This window comes from Myotis daubentonii, chromosome 11 (genome assembly GCF_963259705.1).
Source record: "Myotis daubentonii chromosome 11, mMyoDau2.1, whole genome shotgun sequence".
Taxonomy (NCBI): Eukaryota; Metazoa; Chordata; class Mammalia; order Chiroptera; family Vespertilionidae; genus Myotis; species Myotis daubentonii.
Window position 1 is genome coordinate 52,067,150 of NC_081850.1, and position 14,213 is coordinate 52,081,362.

Consider the following 14,213-nt stretch of genomic DNA (forward strand, 5'->3'; position numbering starts at 1 on the left):
AAAAATGCTCTACTATGAAAGAATTCAGGCTGGGACATCTGTTGTCCCATTGATCGCCTGGGTTAATTTGACTGCCATGGGGGGCGCGGGGCCAGGGAGGGAATGGTTCCTCTTCCTGCATCACTCCTTGGCCAAATAGAATGATTTCTCCAACAGTAGAGGACCTTCTTTGGTTAATAGTATAGAATGGTGGCCCCCCCTTTCTGGAATTTCCAAGTTTCCATCTATATATAACACTGCAGTATTGTGTTCCGTTTTGTAATATGGTCCCCGTTTATAGACCAAAACCCAAAGACAACAGAATGTCTATTTGACCAGTTCGTGTGGTAGTAATGGAAGGTGGGGCAGAGCTTTGCTCAAAGTGAGAAGGGAAGAGTAGAGGGGGGTAGGAGGAAGTGATAACATGTCAGGGTTAGATGAAGGACAGTAGAGGCTAGTTGGGTAGGGTTTTGTTAGGCAGAGACAGTGGGCAGGGAGGGGGAAGGAGGAAGACAGTGTTCCTAGGAAGGAGGAATGGTCAAAGCAAAGTGTAGAGGTGGGAAAGCACAGGCCAACCTCAGGAAATGTGAGTAGCCTCACTGGGCATCTTCAAGTCCTAGCACATGCAGGGTGGGAGAGCAAGCTGGAACGGAGACTTGTGGCCAGATGGTAGAGTTCTGAGGGCCAGGGCGGGGAGTTGGGGCTTCCTTCTTCTGTGGTTTGATGGCTGTTGGGAGGAATCATCAAAAACTTCTCAGGAATTCAGGCTTGTCTGTCTCAGGCTTCTCCTTCTGAAGACCAAGGGCCCAAAGTGGCAGCCTGACATTCAATCTCCGCCATGGTTGGAAAGTCAGGGCTGTAGCTGATTTCATTGGCCTGTTTTGCATTTATTATAGTGTGGCTTTTATAGTGTGTTAATTGAAATATGTCCAACTGCCAAAAACAATTACACTCAAATTGCCTTGTCAGTTCTTTTATTGCCAGATAAATGTTTTACAGACATATTTATGGGGGCAGTGGTAACTGGATCTCGTTTTCTATTTAAAGCTGGCAGTTTGGGTTGGGATTGGCCCTCCGATGCTCTGATGTGGGCCAGAAAGCTGTTGGGCATAGTGGCGCTTCCATCTCGTTACCGTAGGGATCAGAGGCCCTTCAAGGGAAAGCAGCTTTCTGGCTCATGCAGCTTAGCCTCAGAGAAGGGTTCCCATCGTTGGAAACCTTGGTAACCTGGCAGACATCTGAATCCCGCTTCCTGCCTTAGCAGCAGCAATCTCAGCCCAAGCTGAGACATACTCTACAGCCCCCATCCCGCTCCGCCCGCCCCCGCCCCCCCCCCCCCCCCGCCCTGCCTGCCCCGCCAAGGAATCCTTTTTCCCCCCCTCCACCACCAAAACCTCTCCCACAGACCCTATCATGTAAGGGCTGTAAGAGCCCATCTAGTCAAACTCCCACAGTTTCTAATTTGGGAAACTGAGGCCCAAAGACTTCCCCAAGATCAGACAGGTAGTCAGCGAGAGCTGGGAGCAAAGGTCTCTTTCCCTGCTGCCACCAACATGTGCCTTTGGCTTCTCTGCTACCTTGCCCCCTTGTCCAATGCTCCAGGCTGGCTTTTCCCAAGAGCCTCTCCCTCACATTTCCAGCCTTCACTGATCTCCCTCTTGTTGGATCATCTGAAACACCTATTGTTCTGTATCGCTACTGCAGGGTGCTGTTTGTTTTTACTATCTCTGTCGTCCTCTTGACTTTTTACATACTGTATTCTTCTGAAAAACATTTTCTCCACTTGGACATCCCTGCTTGTTCTTTGATACCCAGCTAAGAAACTTCCACCTCCAGAAGCCTTTCTTGTGCACCCAAGGCTGGGTAGGTGCCTCCATGCATTCCTCCAGCACGCTGTGCACCCCTATCTCTGTTACTGGCACAGAGCAGGCTTCCAAAGGAACATGTGCTGAATGAGTGAGTGAGTGAGTGAGTGAGTAAATGATGAGCACTGATCATACTCTGCCCTCCACGGACCCCGAGCAAACTGGTATAGGCGCATCATCTCTCTTCGTCTTTGTCCCGCTGCTTAGCTTAGTGCCTGACACATAAATAGATGCGAACCAAATGTTTAGCAAGTTGAATTGACTGTGCTGCTCTTGGGAACATAAAAATTGAGCACGTTAGAACCGGAAGGTCATCACATCCCAGCCCATGCACTTTACTGATAAGGAAACTTAGGCCCAGAGAGGAAAAACATTTTTTTTTCAGGGTCATGATTACTAACGGGTTTGATGGCATTCATTCATTTACTTAACAAGTATTTTTGAACACCTACTATATTATGAACCAGCAGTGTACAAAACAAAGCCCATGCTCGTAAAGAACTTACAATCATCCCAAACAAGTGTGTAGGAATCTAGTCTTCCCTTAAAAATCCCCTTAATGCTTAAAACAGAGCTGAGCACTTAAAATAGGCTTTAAAAGGGGCTTGTTGAACTGTAGTTACAAATAAGATGTGCCCAGTGCTAAGTTACCTGGCTGCTCTCCATGGGGCAGTCCCACTGATAGTGAAATGGGGTTGCCTGAGATACAAGGCTTCCTTGGCTGGGCTAAGAAGCACATGTTGCCCTGAGAGGACTATTTTTGAGATTTGGAAAAGCTCAGTGCCCCCTCTGCAAGGTCCCTGGGCAGAAGCCTCCCTGTGATACTGTCTCTGATACCCCTGGGAGATTCACTTATTGACTTACTTTCTGTTTCCTTTCTTTCAGAGCGTCACTACGGGCAGAGGATCCAGGAAGAAAGTAAGTGCTGACACCACCACAATCTCTCAACAAGAAGCGAATAACGCTATATATTTTTTAGAAAATTCAAATGAGCAAAAAAACCCACCATTAACATCACTCTTAAACCTACCACCCTGGGAACCTCTTAGTTAATATATGATATTATATTCTCCCAGATATTTCCATGCATATATAAAATTACATGTGTTTATTTTTAAATAGAATTTCAAACTGTATATGTTATTTTATAATCTTCTTTTTACATGATATATTAGAGTGCCTTTCATTGCCAATAAATATACTTTTACTAGTATAGCATCATTTAAAATTACGGCATAGTATTTCATTATATATTCCTTAAGGCCATTCCATAATCAGTTCATCCATGTGATGTTCCCCTTTTTCACTATTACAATCAATCCTTCAACAAACATTCATGCATTTAAGTCTTTGGGCATATATTTGGTTATTTATTGAATATACATTTCTATGCATAGAAATCTGACTTAAAGAGTATAAACACTTATTGGGCTTCTGATAAATAGTTCCAAATTGCTCTTTTATGGGCGTGATAATTTATGGGTGCTCATATTCCCACAGCCTCACCAACACTGGATATTAGTTTTGTTTGTTTGGTTTTCTTTTATTTTTTCTTTTTTTTTTCAGTTGGTGTTCATTTTTAGTTTTCACCAGTTTTATAGTTAAAAACTGCATTATCTTATTTTGTACATCTTTAATTGCTTGTGACAGTGAATATTTTTTATTATATCGTGGAAAACCTTGGCAAGGTGTTCAACTGTCTATCAGGGAAAGGAAAAACTTCTAGTCCTTGCTTTATTTTTTTATTTTTTGCTCCACGGATCTGATGAGGCTTAAAGTTACCAAGTACTGAAAGAATTGCTGTAAGAGTAACCTTAAGGTGGCAAATTGGAAGGTAAAATAGGAATTAAAGTTGAAGTAGCTTAAAGAACAGGTGGGGCCCTAACCGGTTTGGCTCAGTAGATAGAGCGTCAGCCTGCAGACTCAAGGGTCCCGGGTTCGATTCCAGTCAAGGGCATGTACCTTGGTTGCGGGCACATCCCCAGTGGGGAGTGTGCAGGAGGCAGCTGATCGATGTTTCTCTCTCATCGATGTTTCTGACTCTCTATCCCTCTCCCTTCTTCTCTGTAAAAAATCAATAAAATATATTAAAAGAAAAAAAAAAAAAAAAGAACAGCTGGGTTTCCTTTCACACTGCATAAAGCCCTGTCTTTGGCAGCTGATCCCGGCCATCAACTTCTGGGCTGTGTGGGAAACAGTAGGGAGGAGCCAGTTCTTCTGGTCCACCTCTGGGGCCAAGGGCCCACCACAGTGTTCCCGCTAAGCCCTGACTCCTCGAGCTGAGGTGGCCATGATCTTTAAGGCAATGAGAACTCTGGCCTGAGCATTTGCTTTGGGCTCTTTCGTGGTCTGTTGTATATTTTGTATTCTCTTTATCAGGGCAGAGCTTGGCTCCTGGGGTTTCTGAGTGAGGGGCTTCCTGCAGCATGCTCGCTTTTCCAAGCAGATCGGGCATTCCTGATCCTCATGAGCCTTTTGTCCAGGATGAAGATTCAGGAACTGATGTGGGAGAAGGGGCAGATGACTGGGCCCAGTCCAAAGCCACGATCAGACCCCCTGACCAGCTGGATTTGACTGATGCGGTGAGTTAGTAGCATCCTACTCTTGTTCCTTCCACCTCCTCAGAGTGCGTTCTTCCATAATACTGATTATGAGGCTGGACAGAACCTGGGTGTGAGCTGTCTGCTGGCACCTGGGGGCGGGGGTCGTCCTCCCAAGCCTCAGAGAGGGGTGGGGGCCCTCCATGTATGACCCTCTTGGTGTTTTTCTTTAGGAGCTAAAGGAGGAGATTACCCGAATCCTGACAGCCAACAACCCACATGCACCCCACAACATCGTCAGGTTCAGCTTTAAAGTAAGTCATCCCTTCCGGGCCAGGCACCTCTGGGTGCCCCTTGGTTGGCAGTGACTTGCTGCATTGCAGAAGCCTCTCAGCTATCAGAGAGATTGGCTTTAAACCGGAGCTCTGAGATTTTACGTGGAGTTTCCCAGAGATGTTTGCAATTTCTTTCTGAATCTCCCTTGCAGCCTCACTAACTGCATTGTCTTAAGCGCCTTGGGGAGCCCCTCTTTTCAAGGAGCCTGAAGTCAATCATTTGGTTAAAAAATATGTTTCTAATGTGTACAATGCATTTTCCACCAAATCAACGAGTGGGTCTTTGGAAGCTGAGTCGTCCTCCCGCCGGACACCTGGGTGGAGTACAGGCTCCCCTCTGGACAAGGAGCTGGCCTCCCCCCCCACCCCCCGCATTCCTGCTCGGGAGAAAGCCCCAGTAGGCTGTGTTCTCAGTGTCTCCTCACATCTCATCCAGGCAGGCAGCTGACTCCATCAGGGCCTTCCCTCGCTACATGTGGTATGGGCACATTCTCACTTAGTAGACACTTTATGTGGCACATCCTTAAGGGGGACAACACTGTTTTCAGCCATAGCAAAGCCAGCTCCTGTGAGTACTGTCCGAAGAAAACTTCCAAGCACAATCTGAGCTAAGGTGGAAGTGTGTGAATGTTTGTTATTATCTTAAGATCCATTTGTTCCATACTTACTGTGTGCTAGTGACAGGTCCTATATTAGACCTTTTACATATATCTCAAGTAATCCTCAGGTTTCTTTAATATAAGAACTTTTTGTCATTGTTGTTAATCCTCACCAGAGAATGGAAGGGAGGAAGGAAAGGGGGGGGCGGGGAGAGAGAGAGAGAGAGAGAGAGAGAGAGAGAGAGAGAGAGAAACATTGATGTGAAAGATACATCAATTAATTTCTTGATTTCTTCCTATATGCGCTCTCCTATATGGACTGGTAATGGAACCTGCAACCCAGGTACATGCCCTTGACCGAGAATTGAACCTGAGACCCTTTGGTGTGCAGGCCAACGCTCTAACCACTGTGAAACACCGGCCAGGGCAGGAACTATTTTTTATCTTTATTTTATGGAAACTGAGGTTAATCTAGGTAAAACAAATTACAAAAGTCATATGACCAGAATTCAAAGCAAGATTTGAACTAATTTGTCTGACTCTATAGCAACATTACACTCCTTCTTTAAATATAATTATTTTGAATATATAATAGAAACCCATGGTATGAATTTCAAAAGATTCAAAAGTACAATGAAAACTAAACTTTCCCCAAATCCTGTCCCTTTTCCTAGAAACCACTACTATTAATAGTTTCTTTCTCTAAAAAAAAAATCCCAGTTTTATTGAGATATAATTCATATACAATACATTTAAAGTGTACAATTCAATGAATTTTAGGATATTCTCAAATTGTGCAACCAATTTTGGTGTGCGGCAGAATTTTAGTAATTAGTTTATGTGTGCCATAGATGAGAAAGGTTGAAAATCGCTGATCTAGACGGAACGAGACTAAAGGCTCTATGAAAGCAGGGGTTACATCTGTTTTTGCTAAGTTTTTTATCCCTGGAACCTAGAAACTACTGGTACATTGTATCTATCCAAAAATTATTTGTTGAAAAAGGAATGAACCAGGTTGCCTGAGCTTTAAGCTTAGCCCTGCTTCTAATTTGCTGTGTGACCTGAACAAGTGCCAAAACCCAACTTTTTCTATAATTTTTGTGGTCCTCTTTTATGGAAAAGGAGAATTAGGGATTTGGCGTCTCAGAGGACCTTTCCAGCCCAGGCATCCACTAAATACAGTGGAAAGAAGGCCAGGCCAGGTGTGTTTGATGACCGCGTGACCTGAGGTGTGTGGTGAAGCTGGTGAGCCAGATCTCTTGGCATAGATGTAGGAGCCAGTGATAGGTAAGTCCAGAAGTGCTCAAAGTTGGAAAGAGAGGTAGTTAAAAATATATCTTTAATGAGAACTAAAAAAAAAAAAAATAAGCAAACCTTATTCCATTTTCCTCCTCTTTTTAAAACTGGAATGCAGTGAAAACTTCAGGCCAACTGAGGATTTGGTGAGTTACATTTCTGTTAACAGACACACTGTTTTAGGCCTTAGAGAATGAAGGCAGACTACTTTCTGACTCCAGCCCTTTAGAGGACCCCTGGCCTGACTCAGCCCCATCTCTTCTTAGGAAGGCACTTATAAGCTTATTGGTTTTGTGAACCAACTAGCAGTTCATTACAGCCACATCGGGAACCTGATCCCCAAAGACTCAGATGAAGGACGGCGGCAGCACTACCAGGATGAGTTAGTAACAGGTAGGCCTCTGGGCAGCCTGAGGCTGCAGCCTGGTCCCCTTTCTCTGGCTACTCTAGGGAGTACATTGCTACATCAGAAATCTTCAGAGTATCTACTTACGTAAAATCCAACAGCTGGCTGCCCTGGATAGGTCTGGAAGCTAACCCATGAGGCTCAGGCCGAGAAGAACCCTGGGGCAGGTGGGGTCTGAAAGGCAGGAGCCCAGAAGGCCTGCCCTGCCAGGGGATGGGGAAGTGGGCCTGAACTTTGAGCTCATTAGCACTATCCTACCAAGGTTCTCAGGAGTCTGCCAGGTTAGTGTTTTCAGACACAGAAAACCTTGAGGAAGAAGAAGAGATCAAGGAAGGAGACGCTGAAGTTGAGAGTCAAATAGATATACCTGCAACTGAGGTACACTATGGTATTGCTCTCCAACCTATCTACCCCTTCCCGCTCCAGCTGTAGATGGAGGCTTCAGGGCTGACTTACTGCGGGTGGGGGCTGAAAGTGAGAAGTCAGAGGCTGCATGTACCCGTGCCTCTGGCATCATCACCCTGTCCCACTACCTTCCTATTCCAGGATATGACTTCTCCCACTCCCAATTCCCTGCCACCTTTTTCTCATGGCCAAGTCCTGATCCTATGGGTCTCTCCCTCCCCACCCCCCACCAGGCATCTGAAAAAGTGATTGAAGAAGAATTGATGGCTCCTAAGCAGCCCAAGGAGAGTAAGCTCACCAACCAGTTCAACTTCAATGAGAGAGCCTCGCAGACCATCAACAACCCTCTCCGGGTACGGCCCCCACCCCGGCCCCTTTGTCTCACAACTCTGCACTGTGCCTGGCCCCAGCCTCAACTTCAGCCTGGCAGGTGATGGGGTAGGCACCATGGTTACTCTCTCCAAGAGGAGCTGGGAGCATGTGTTTAGGTGTCTGTAAGTCATCCAGGTAGGAGTTCAGAGGGAGTAACAAGGAGACTGAAGCCCTCCACTAAGATAGTGAAACTTGAATTGGCCTTGAAGAGATCAGAATCTGGGGAAGAGACAGGAGGCCAGAATGTGCCAGGAGGTGAGGCTAGGTGCCAGTTTGACCAAAGGTGACAGTCTTTGTGATACACTAGCTGAAAGGGGCTAGACAAGTCCCCTGGCTCGTAAGCATGGAGGACCCTGAGCACCAGGCTGAAAGGGCCTCTCAGGATTTCAGGCGAGAGGCTCACATGTGCAAGGCAGTGTTCTACAGAAATGACTCTGTGAGTGGAGGGCAGAGGTCTACAGGGTGGGTTTTGGGCAGCTCTTAACCGCCCTCTGTAGTCCCTATGCTGACATTTGGAAATTGAGGTGGTACACAATGGGAGGGAGTATATTTTCCTGGTGGAGCCAGAGACCCCAGTGTTAGGGAGAAGCCTTCTCAGGGGGAGGGTTAATTAGCCCAATGGCATGCCAGAGGCAGACTTCTTTGTTCTTGTCTGGAGCTGCCATGGGCCTGATTTCTTGCAGGTCTGTCCATACCCACTTGGAGTTCTTATTGGTTGAAACTGGCACCATCAGGCTTCACTACCCCTGCTTTCTAGCGTAGGCTTCTTCTGAAGGAGGCTTGGGTGGGAAATGTAGGCTTTCACTGCACCATCTGGTACTTTTTACTTCCCCTGTCCTGTGTCCCACCCTGCCCTCAGCCCCAGCAAAAATGCTTCACCCATGGACACTTGGGTCTCATTTAAATAAGTGAGAAGGAGCTAGGGGCTTCTTGTAGGTTTCCTGTTGTCATTGTTCTCTAGGACCGAGAATGCCAGATGGAACCTCCTCCCAGGACAAACTTTTCAGCCACAGCCAATCAGGTGAGACCCTGAACCAGTCTAAAAATCATCACCTTCCCCTACCCCCCCCCCCCGCCCCGCCCTGTTGCCCATGCATACTTATCTGGCTTGGCAACAAAGGAGCCTGGTGTGGTCAGAGATTCCTGACAGTCTGCCCTCCTCATCCATCCACCTCCCTGCTCCTTGTTTCAGTCTCTGAACACTAGGCTCCCACCCAGCAATCTCTAGATCAGACAGTAGATCCCTACCCAGTGAGCCTGGATCAGTCACATGCCCCCCAGGGCAAGGTTGACCAAGGGGGAAAGAGGCATGGCTTCCGGAAAGTTCCTCTAAGACCAGGGGAAAACGTGTGTTCCCATGGGCTCTGTAACCCATGGCACCCCATGGCTGACTGAGCATTAACAGTCTAACCCTGCCCTTCCCACAAACTTCAGTATTCCTGCTGACCCTCCCCCGCACCTCCCCCAAGTCCTACTGGATAGGCATGCTGATCTGGGCAGGACATGGTGCCGAGAGACCTGAGTTCAGGCCCCAACTTTGCTCTCATACTGTAACATCCTGACCAAAACATGCCATCCTCAATGCCTGCTTCTTTCTTGTCAAATGAGGACCACAAGCAGCCTGACAGGGCTGTTGGAGGGCTCAGACTGAGATATCACTGAAGTACATTGCAGGGCAGAGTACTGGCCCTGGCCCGTAGGTGAATTATTAAATGTAAGGTGTGCCTATCTGGCCTCCAGGTGGCAGTGATGGCCCAACTCTGGAGAGCGCACAGTGTGATCTAGGCCCTCTGCCCAGCCTCAGGCCCTTGCTGCTTCCTCTGCTACTATCCTTGGGCTTCTCTTCCTATCAGATACAGTTAGCAGGGGTTCCCTAACTTTTTATACTTTTTATGCTGAGAAGGTATGGTCAGTGCTGTGGACAACCAGCCTGAGCCAATAAGTTTATCCCATCTCCATGGGGGATTTTTAAAAAAATTTTCCTAGTTCATAGTTGTATAAATCAACAAGAAAAATGTGAGCTAGCCTGATATTTGCCCATTTGTTTTGCCTGGTGGGGATTGTAGGCTGGAACAATACTGATCTCCAGCTGACAACCAAGTCCCTGGGCTGCAAGATGGAAAGCCCCGCCCAGAGATGTCCTGAGAACTCCTTCGTTCCTGTCCTAGGCTGGACGGGAAGACAGATGTTGAATATATAATTACAGTGGGCCAAGTACAGTGAACCGCCATGTGGAGGCATGTGACAGGGGTTGGTGTAATCAACTTCTCAAGACCTAAAGGCTGAAGAGGACCTGACTGGCTGAAGTTTTTGCCCTGCATTGACCTTTCTCATTTTGCCCTTGCCTAGTGGGAGATCTATGATGCCTACATGGAGGAACTTGAGAAGCAGGAAAAGACCAAAGAGAAGGAGAAGACAAAGACACCAGTGGCTAAAAAAATGGGGACGATGGCCATGAGGAAGATGACATCTCTGGAGTCCCAGGTTTCGTGAGGGTTACCACGGCTCTGTTAGAGAATGATTGAGTTGGACCTTGGCCCCTAGGTAGACATAAGCCTGGCTATCTGGGAGGACTTCACAGACAGGCAAAGAGGTGGGACTAATGTTGAAGTATGAATAGTTCTTTCTTTGTGAGAACATGTGAGGAGAGCTACAACTGCCTCTGGCATTCCACACCTCCCCCAAATTTTATATAGATCTGGAGGCTAGGGGAGATTCAGCATTGTCGGGCTAAGGGACAACAGAAGATAGGAATGCTATTGAAAACCTGAGGTACACCCTGGAAGAGCTGGGGAATTTTCCCAGGGTAAGGTGGGATGTGAGGATAGGGGATCTTCTCCATGGTCAGGGGCTCATGGGGTTTGGGACAGTGATCTGCTCTTTGACTTTTGGTTCTTGGGTATATTTGCACTCAATTATTAGGTGAGTCTTCAGGACAAGATGCCAGTCAGAGGTCCTGAAAGTACCAGCAAATCCAGGCCAATGGGTGTGGCCACTCTGGGATGGATTTACCATGAAGAGCCATGTAGGAGTTGTTACAGAGGTCATGGTTAGGGGGCTCACTGTGGATGTAGCCAGCATAGGTTTAGCCATCATCCTGGGAGTTACAGTAAGAGGTCACTGCAAGGAGTTTCACCACTACAGGGACCAGCATGGAAATCAGGATGAGTTTGGCCTTCAATAGGGTGAGAAGAACAAGGTTCACAGGAAACTAGGATCTGGTTGATCTGCTTTCAGCACCTTGGAGAGCTCCCAGAAAACACTGAGAAAAAGTGGCTCTGCTCCACCCCAGAGTAGAAAAGCCAGATTGGTTAACGGAAGTTCTGCTTCCTTTGTCTGATGTATGCCCACTTCCACTTCAAGTCTCTGATCCTGATAAAAACCACATTTTAGGAGAAGTTTGAGGATTCCTTGCCTTGGCTCAATATAAGCTGTCCCAATTCCGTTTCATTCAACCATAGACCAAGTGCTTGGTGATCCTGACCATGCTGGCTGGATACTGGAGGTGAAAGATGAAGTCCCTGTCCTTCAGGTTTCCCTGTCCAGACCCTTGACTTCCCCTGCACCATTCCCTTGGAGGTTAGGGGCTTCAGAGGGCCTGTTGGCCTGGGTCAGGGTTTACTTGAAGATCCATCAGGGGTTTGGCTATGGGCTCTGTGCTGGGACCATGGTTACAGAAACCTTAACTGGAAAGTGGTCAGTTTGCAGAGGAACTGGCTCTCTGTGTGGGGCTGAGAGTATGGGCCCTGGATTCCACAGACTTGAGTGTATATCCTGGCTTTGCCACTTATTAGCTGGTTGTTGTTTTCTTAATTCATGGAATGGGATGGGAATATAGGTCTGAGTGGCTCCGGAACCCATTCTCTTAATGACCACTTCCTGAAACTGCCACTCCTGGGAAATCTCTTCCTCGAGAGGGGGCTGACCCTCCTGGGCCACTCTGGAGGGCTGTCCCCTCCGCTGGCTCACTCCTGCCGCTTGCCCTAAACTCTTGGGTTTTTTCTTGCCAGACCCAAAGTCTTTGATCCTCTAATAACCTGCTAGGTGGTTCACCTTGTGGATTTATGGAATTCCACAGAATGATGATCTTGTCCTTTGGTTCAAAATGAGTCATTTTTTTCTGACATGAAACTTCCTGCTTTCTTGGTGTGGGCAGTGGACAAGGCCCTGGGTTGGGAGTCAGTTCTGCCTGATACTCCCTATGTACAAGCATGTCTCTCTTCCCTTTCTTGACCTCTGTGTCTTCCTCAACTCTGACTAAATCTCTGAGGCCTTTAATGGGAGTCTTTGTCGTTGCCTGAGCTGGTGAAATATCTCTCTCCCCACCAAAGAAGTCTCCTACCTGCCCTTGTCCACTATCCGCTTTAGTACCCTTCTTGGGCTTTCTTCAAGGCCATGTCTTGTGCTCAAATATATTCCTTCTCCAGAATAAGCTCAGAATGAAAGAGCACAAAGCAGGCTCTGCCCGGGAGCCAGGTGTGGCAGTGTAGACTCCTTGTGCTACTTGTGAGCTAGGCATTTCCAGAAGGGTGTGATGGGGTGAGCTGGGCCTTACGGCATGAAGAGATACCTTTACAGAGCTAACTGGGGTAAGTGGTGTCAGAAAGGCATTGCTGACCCAACTGCTAGTCTGGGCCATGGCTCAGGGCATGACCTTTCATGTGCTGGCTTATGAGAGAAACTGTCGCCTCTGCCTCTCCACAGAGTGATGATATCACCAAAGTGACGCAAGCTGCTAAAATCGTAGAGCGGATGGTCAACCAGAACACATATGATGATGTTGCCCAGGGTAAGATTTGAAGTTCTGGCAACTACTGTTATAGCCTGCATTAAAAATCCCTCATACAAGGTCAGTATTTGAGTGTCCTATGGTAGGTCCCATCATTGCAAGAGGAGAACAAATAATCCCTCTTTTCGCTGGATATGACTAGGAAGACAAGACTTACACAGGTCAATCATGAAAATGGCATAAGAAAAAAAATGTGTGTAGTTATGAGATCTGACAATGGTGCAGCAAAAAATACCTGCACATTAGTGAATCAATCTCATCTTCCAAGAATTCCTGGGAGGCAGGCAGGGCCAAGATTATTAACCCTACTTTATACACGAAGGACTTCAAGCCAAGGCCACCTGACTAGTGAATGGCAGAGAGGTCCCAAAAGTAGGTCTTGAAATTCCTAATTCTGTGCTCTGTTCTCTAATCTGTCCTGCTTGGTGACAATATAAATGCTAGGATGCAGACAGAAACTTCTCTGGGGATCCTCAAGAATGGAGGAAGGGAAGTAAGGGATGAATGACAGCAGTCAAGGCAGGCTTCAGGGAGGGCTGAGCTAGATGCCCAGGGGTAAGCAGAGTTTGAGTAGCAGATCAGCAGAAAGGTGGAGGTTCTGGGCAGGGGACAGCATGAACAGTGACTTGGTAGTGAAAATGAATTGCAATGGACTCTGGGGACAATGGGCAGCAGGCTCAGTGACCCAAACAGGGGCTTTGTTGGAAAGTGATGAGAGTTCAGGCTGGAGAGGTTGTCGGAGCCAGTTAATGGAGGGCCTTGAATGTCACACAGGAAACCTGAGTTTTAAAGTTCAAAGATATTATCCAGGCAGGGATGCAGCCCGGTGAGAGCAGGGCTGGGGGAGAAAGTGATTGGGCAGGATAGAGAGACAGAGGTTAAGGTGAGGTTCAGGTGTGGGGTGGAGTGGGCCTCGCCACACCTTGCCCAGACTGCATCAAGGGGATGGAGGAAACGGAGCAGTTATAATAATAAAAAGCAAGCACCAGCATTCCCTGGGAATGGCTTATGTGCCACACATGATGCTGTGCTATTTACATGTATTATTTTATTTAATCCTGACAGTCAGACTCTCAGGTTAACACCATTATATTATCTCCATGTTATAAATGAGAAATTCAGGCTGTATTACTGGCACTTGTTCAAAACCACAGCTAGTGTGAAGTATGAGTCGTGCAATCAGGACTTAAACACTGGCCCCTTGGATCCATAGCCTAAGCACTTCAGCACGAGACTACAGAGCCACTGAGCTGGAAGAGACATTTCAAATAAACATTCAATAGGTCTATGCTGGTGATTAATTAGTGATGAGGTGAAGAAAGAGATTGATTCAGAAACGCCTAAATCCTGGGGGCCTGGGAAATTCTCGTGTCTTTGACAGAGCCAGGAAAACGGAGTCCTTCCCAGGGCATGCACAGCACATTCCCAAGTGGCTTGTATTTCCCTGAGAGGTTGTGCATTTATTTGGAGCAGCTGCGTCCCCAGAGTTGGCAGCTTCTTGCTGCTGGCTGGTCTCCTTTGCTGACAGCCTAGGGCTCCTCTTGGTGACTTGATGCTCATTGCTCACCCATGGGACATAGAAACCAGGGCTGCCAAGACCAGAAGCCTAAACAAGCCCCCTTGTTAT

General features: G+C 47.2%; 1 protein-coding gene across 1 annotated transcript in view; it reads left to right on the top strand.

The window, feature by feature from the left end:
• The first annotated feature begins 4,270 nt into the window (after positions 1–4,270).
• Positions 4,271–14,213, top strand: part of DNAI1 (dynein axonemal intermediate chain 1) — a 31,443-nt gene continuing 21,500 nt past the window's right edge. Inside the window, exons 1-8 of the mRNA XM_059656207.1 lie at positions 4,271–4,426; positions 4,618–4,698; positions 6,881–7,007; positions 7,283–7,398; positions 7,659–7,778; positions 8,759–8,818; positions 10,147–10,281; positions 12,502–12,586. Of these exons, the coding sequence (XP_059512190.1) occupies positions 4,271–4,426; positions 4,618–4,698; positions 6,881–7,007; positions 7,283–7,398; positions 7,659–7,778; positions 8,759–8,818; positions 10,147–10,281; positions 12,502–12,586 (880 nt within the window). The remainder of the gene's footprint in view (positions 4,427–4,617; positions 4,699–6,880; positions 7,008–7,282; positions 7,399–7,658; positions 7,779–8,758; positions 8,819–10,146; positions 10,282–12,501; positions 12,587–14,213) is intronic.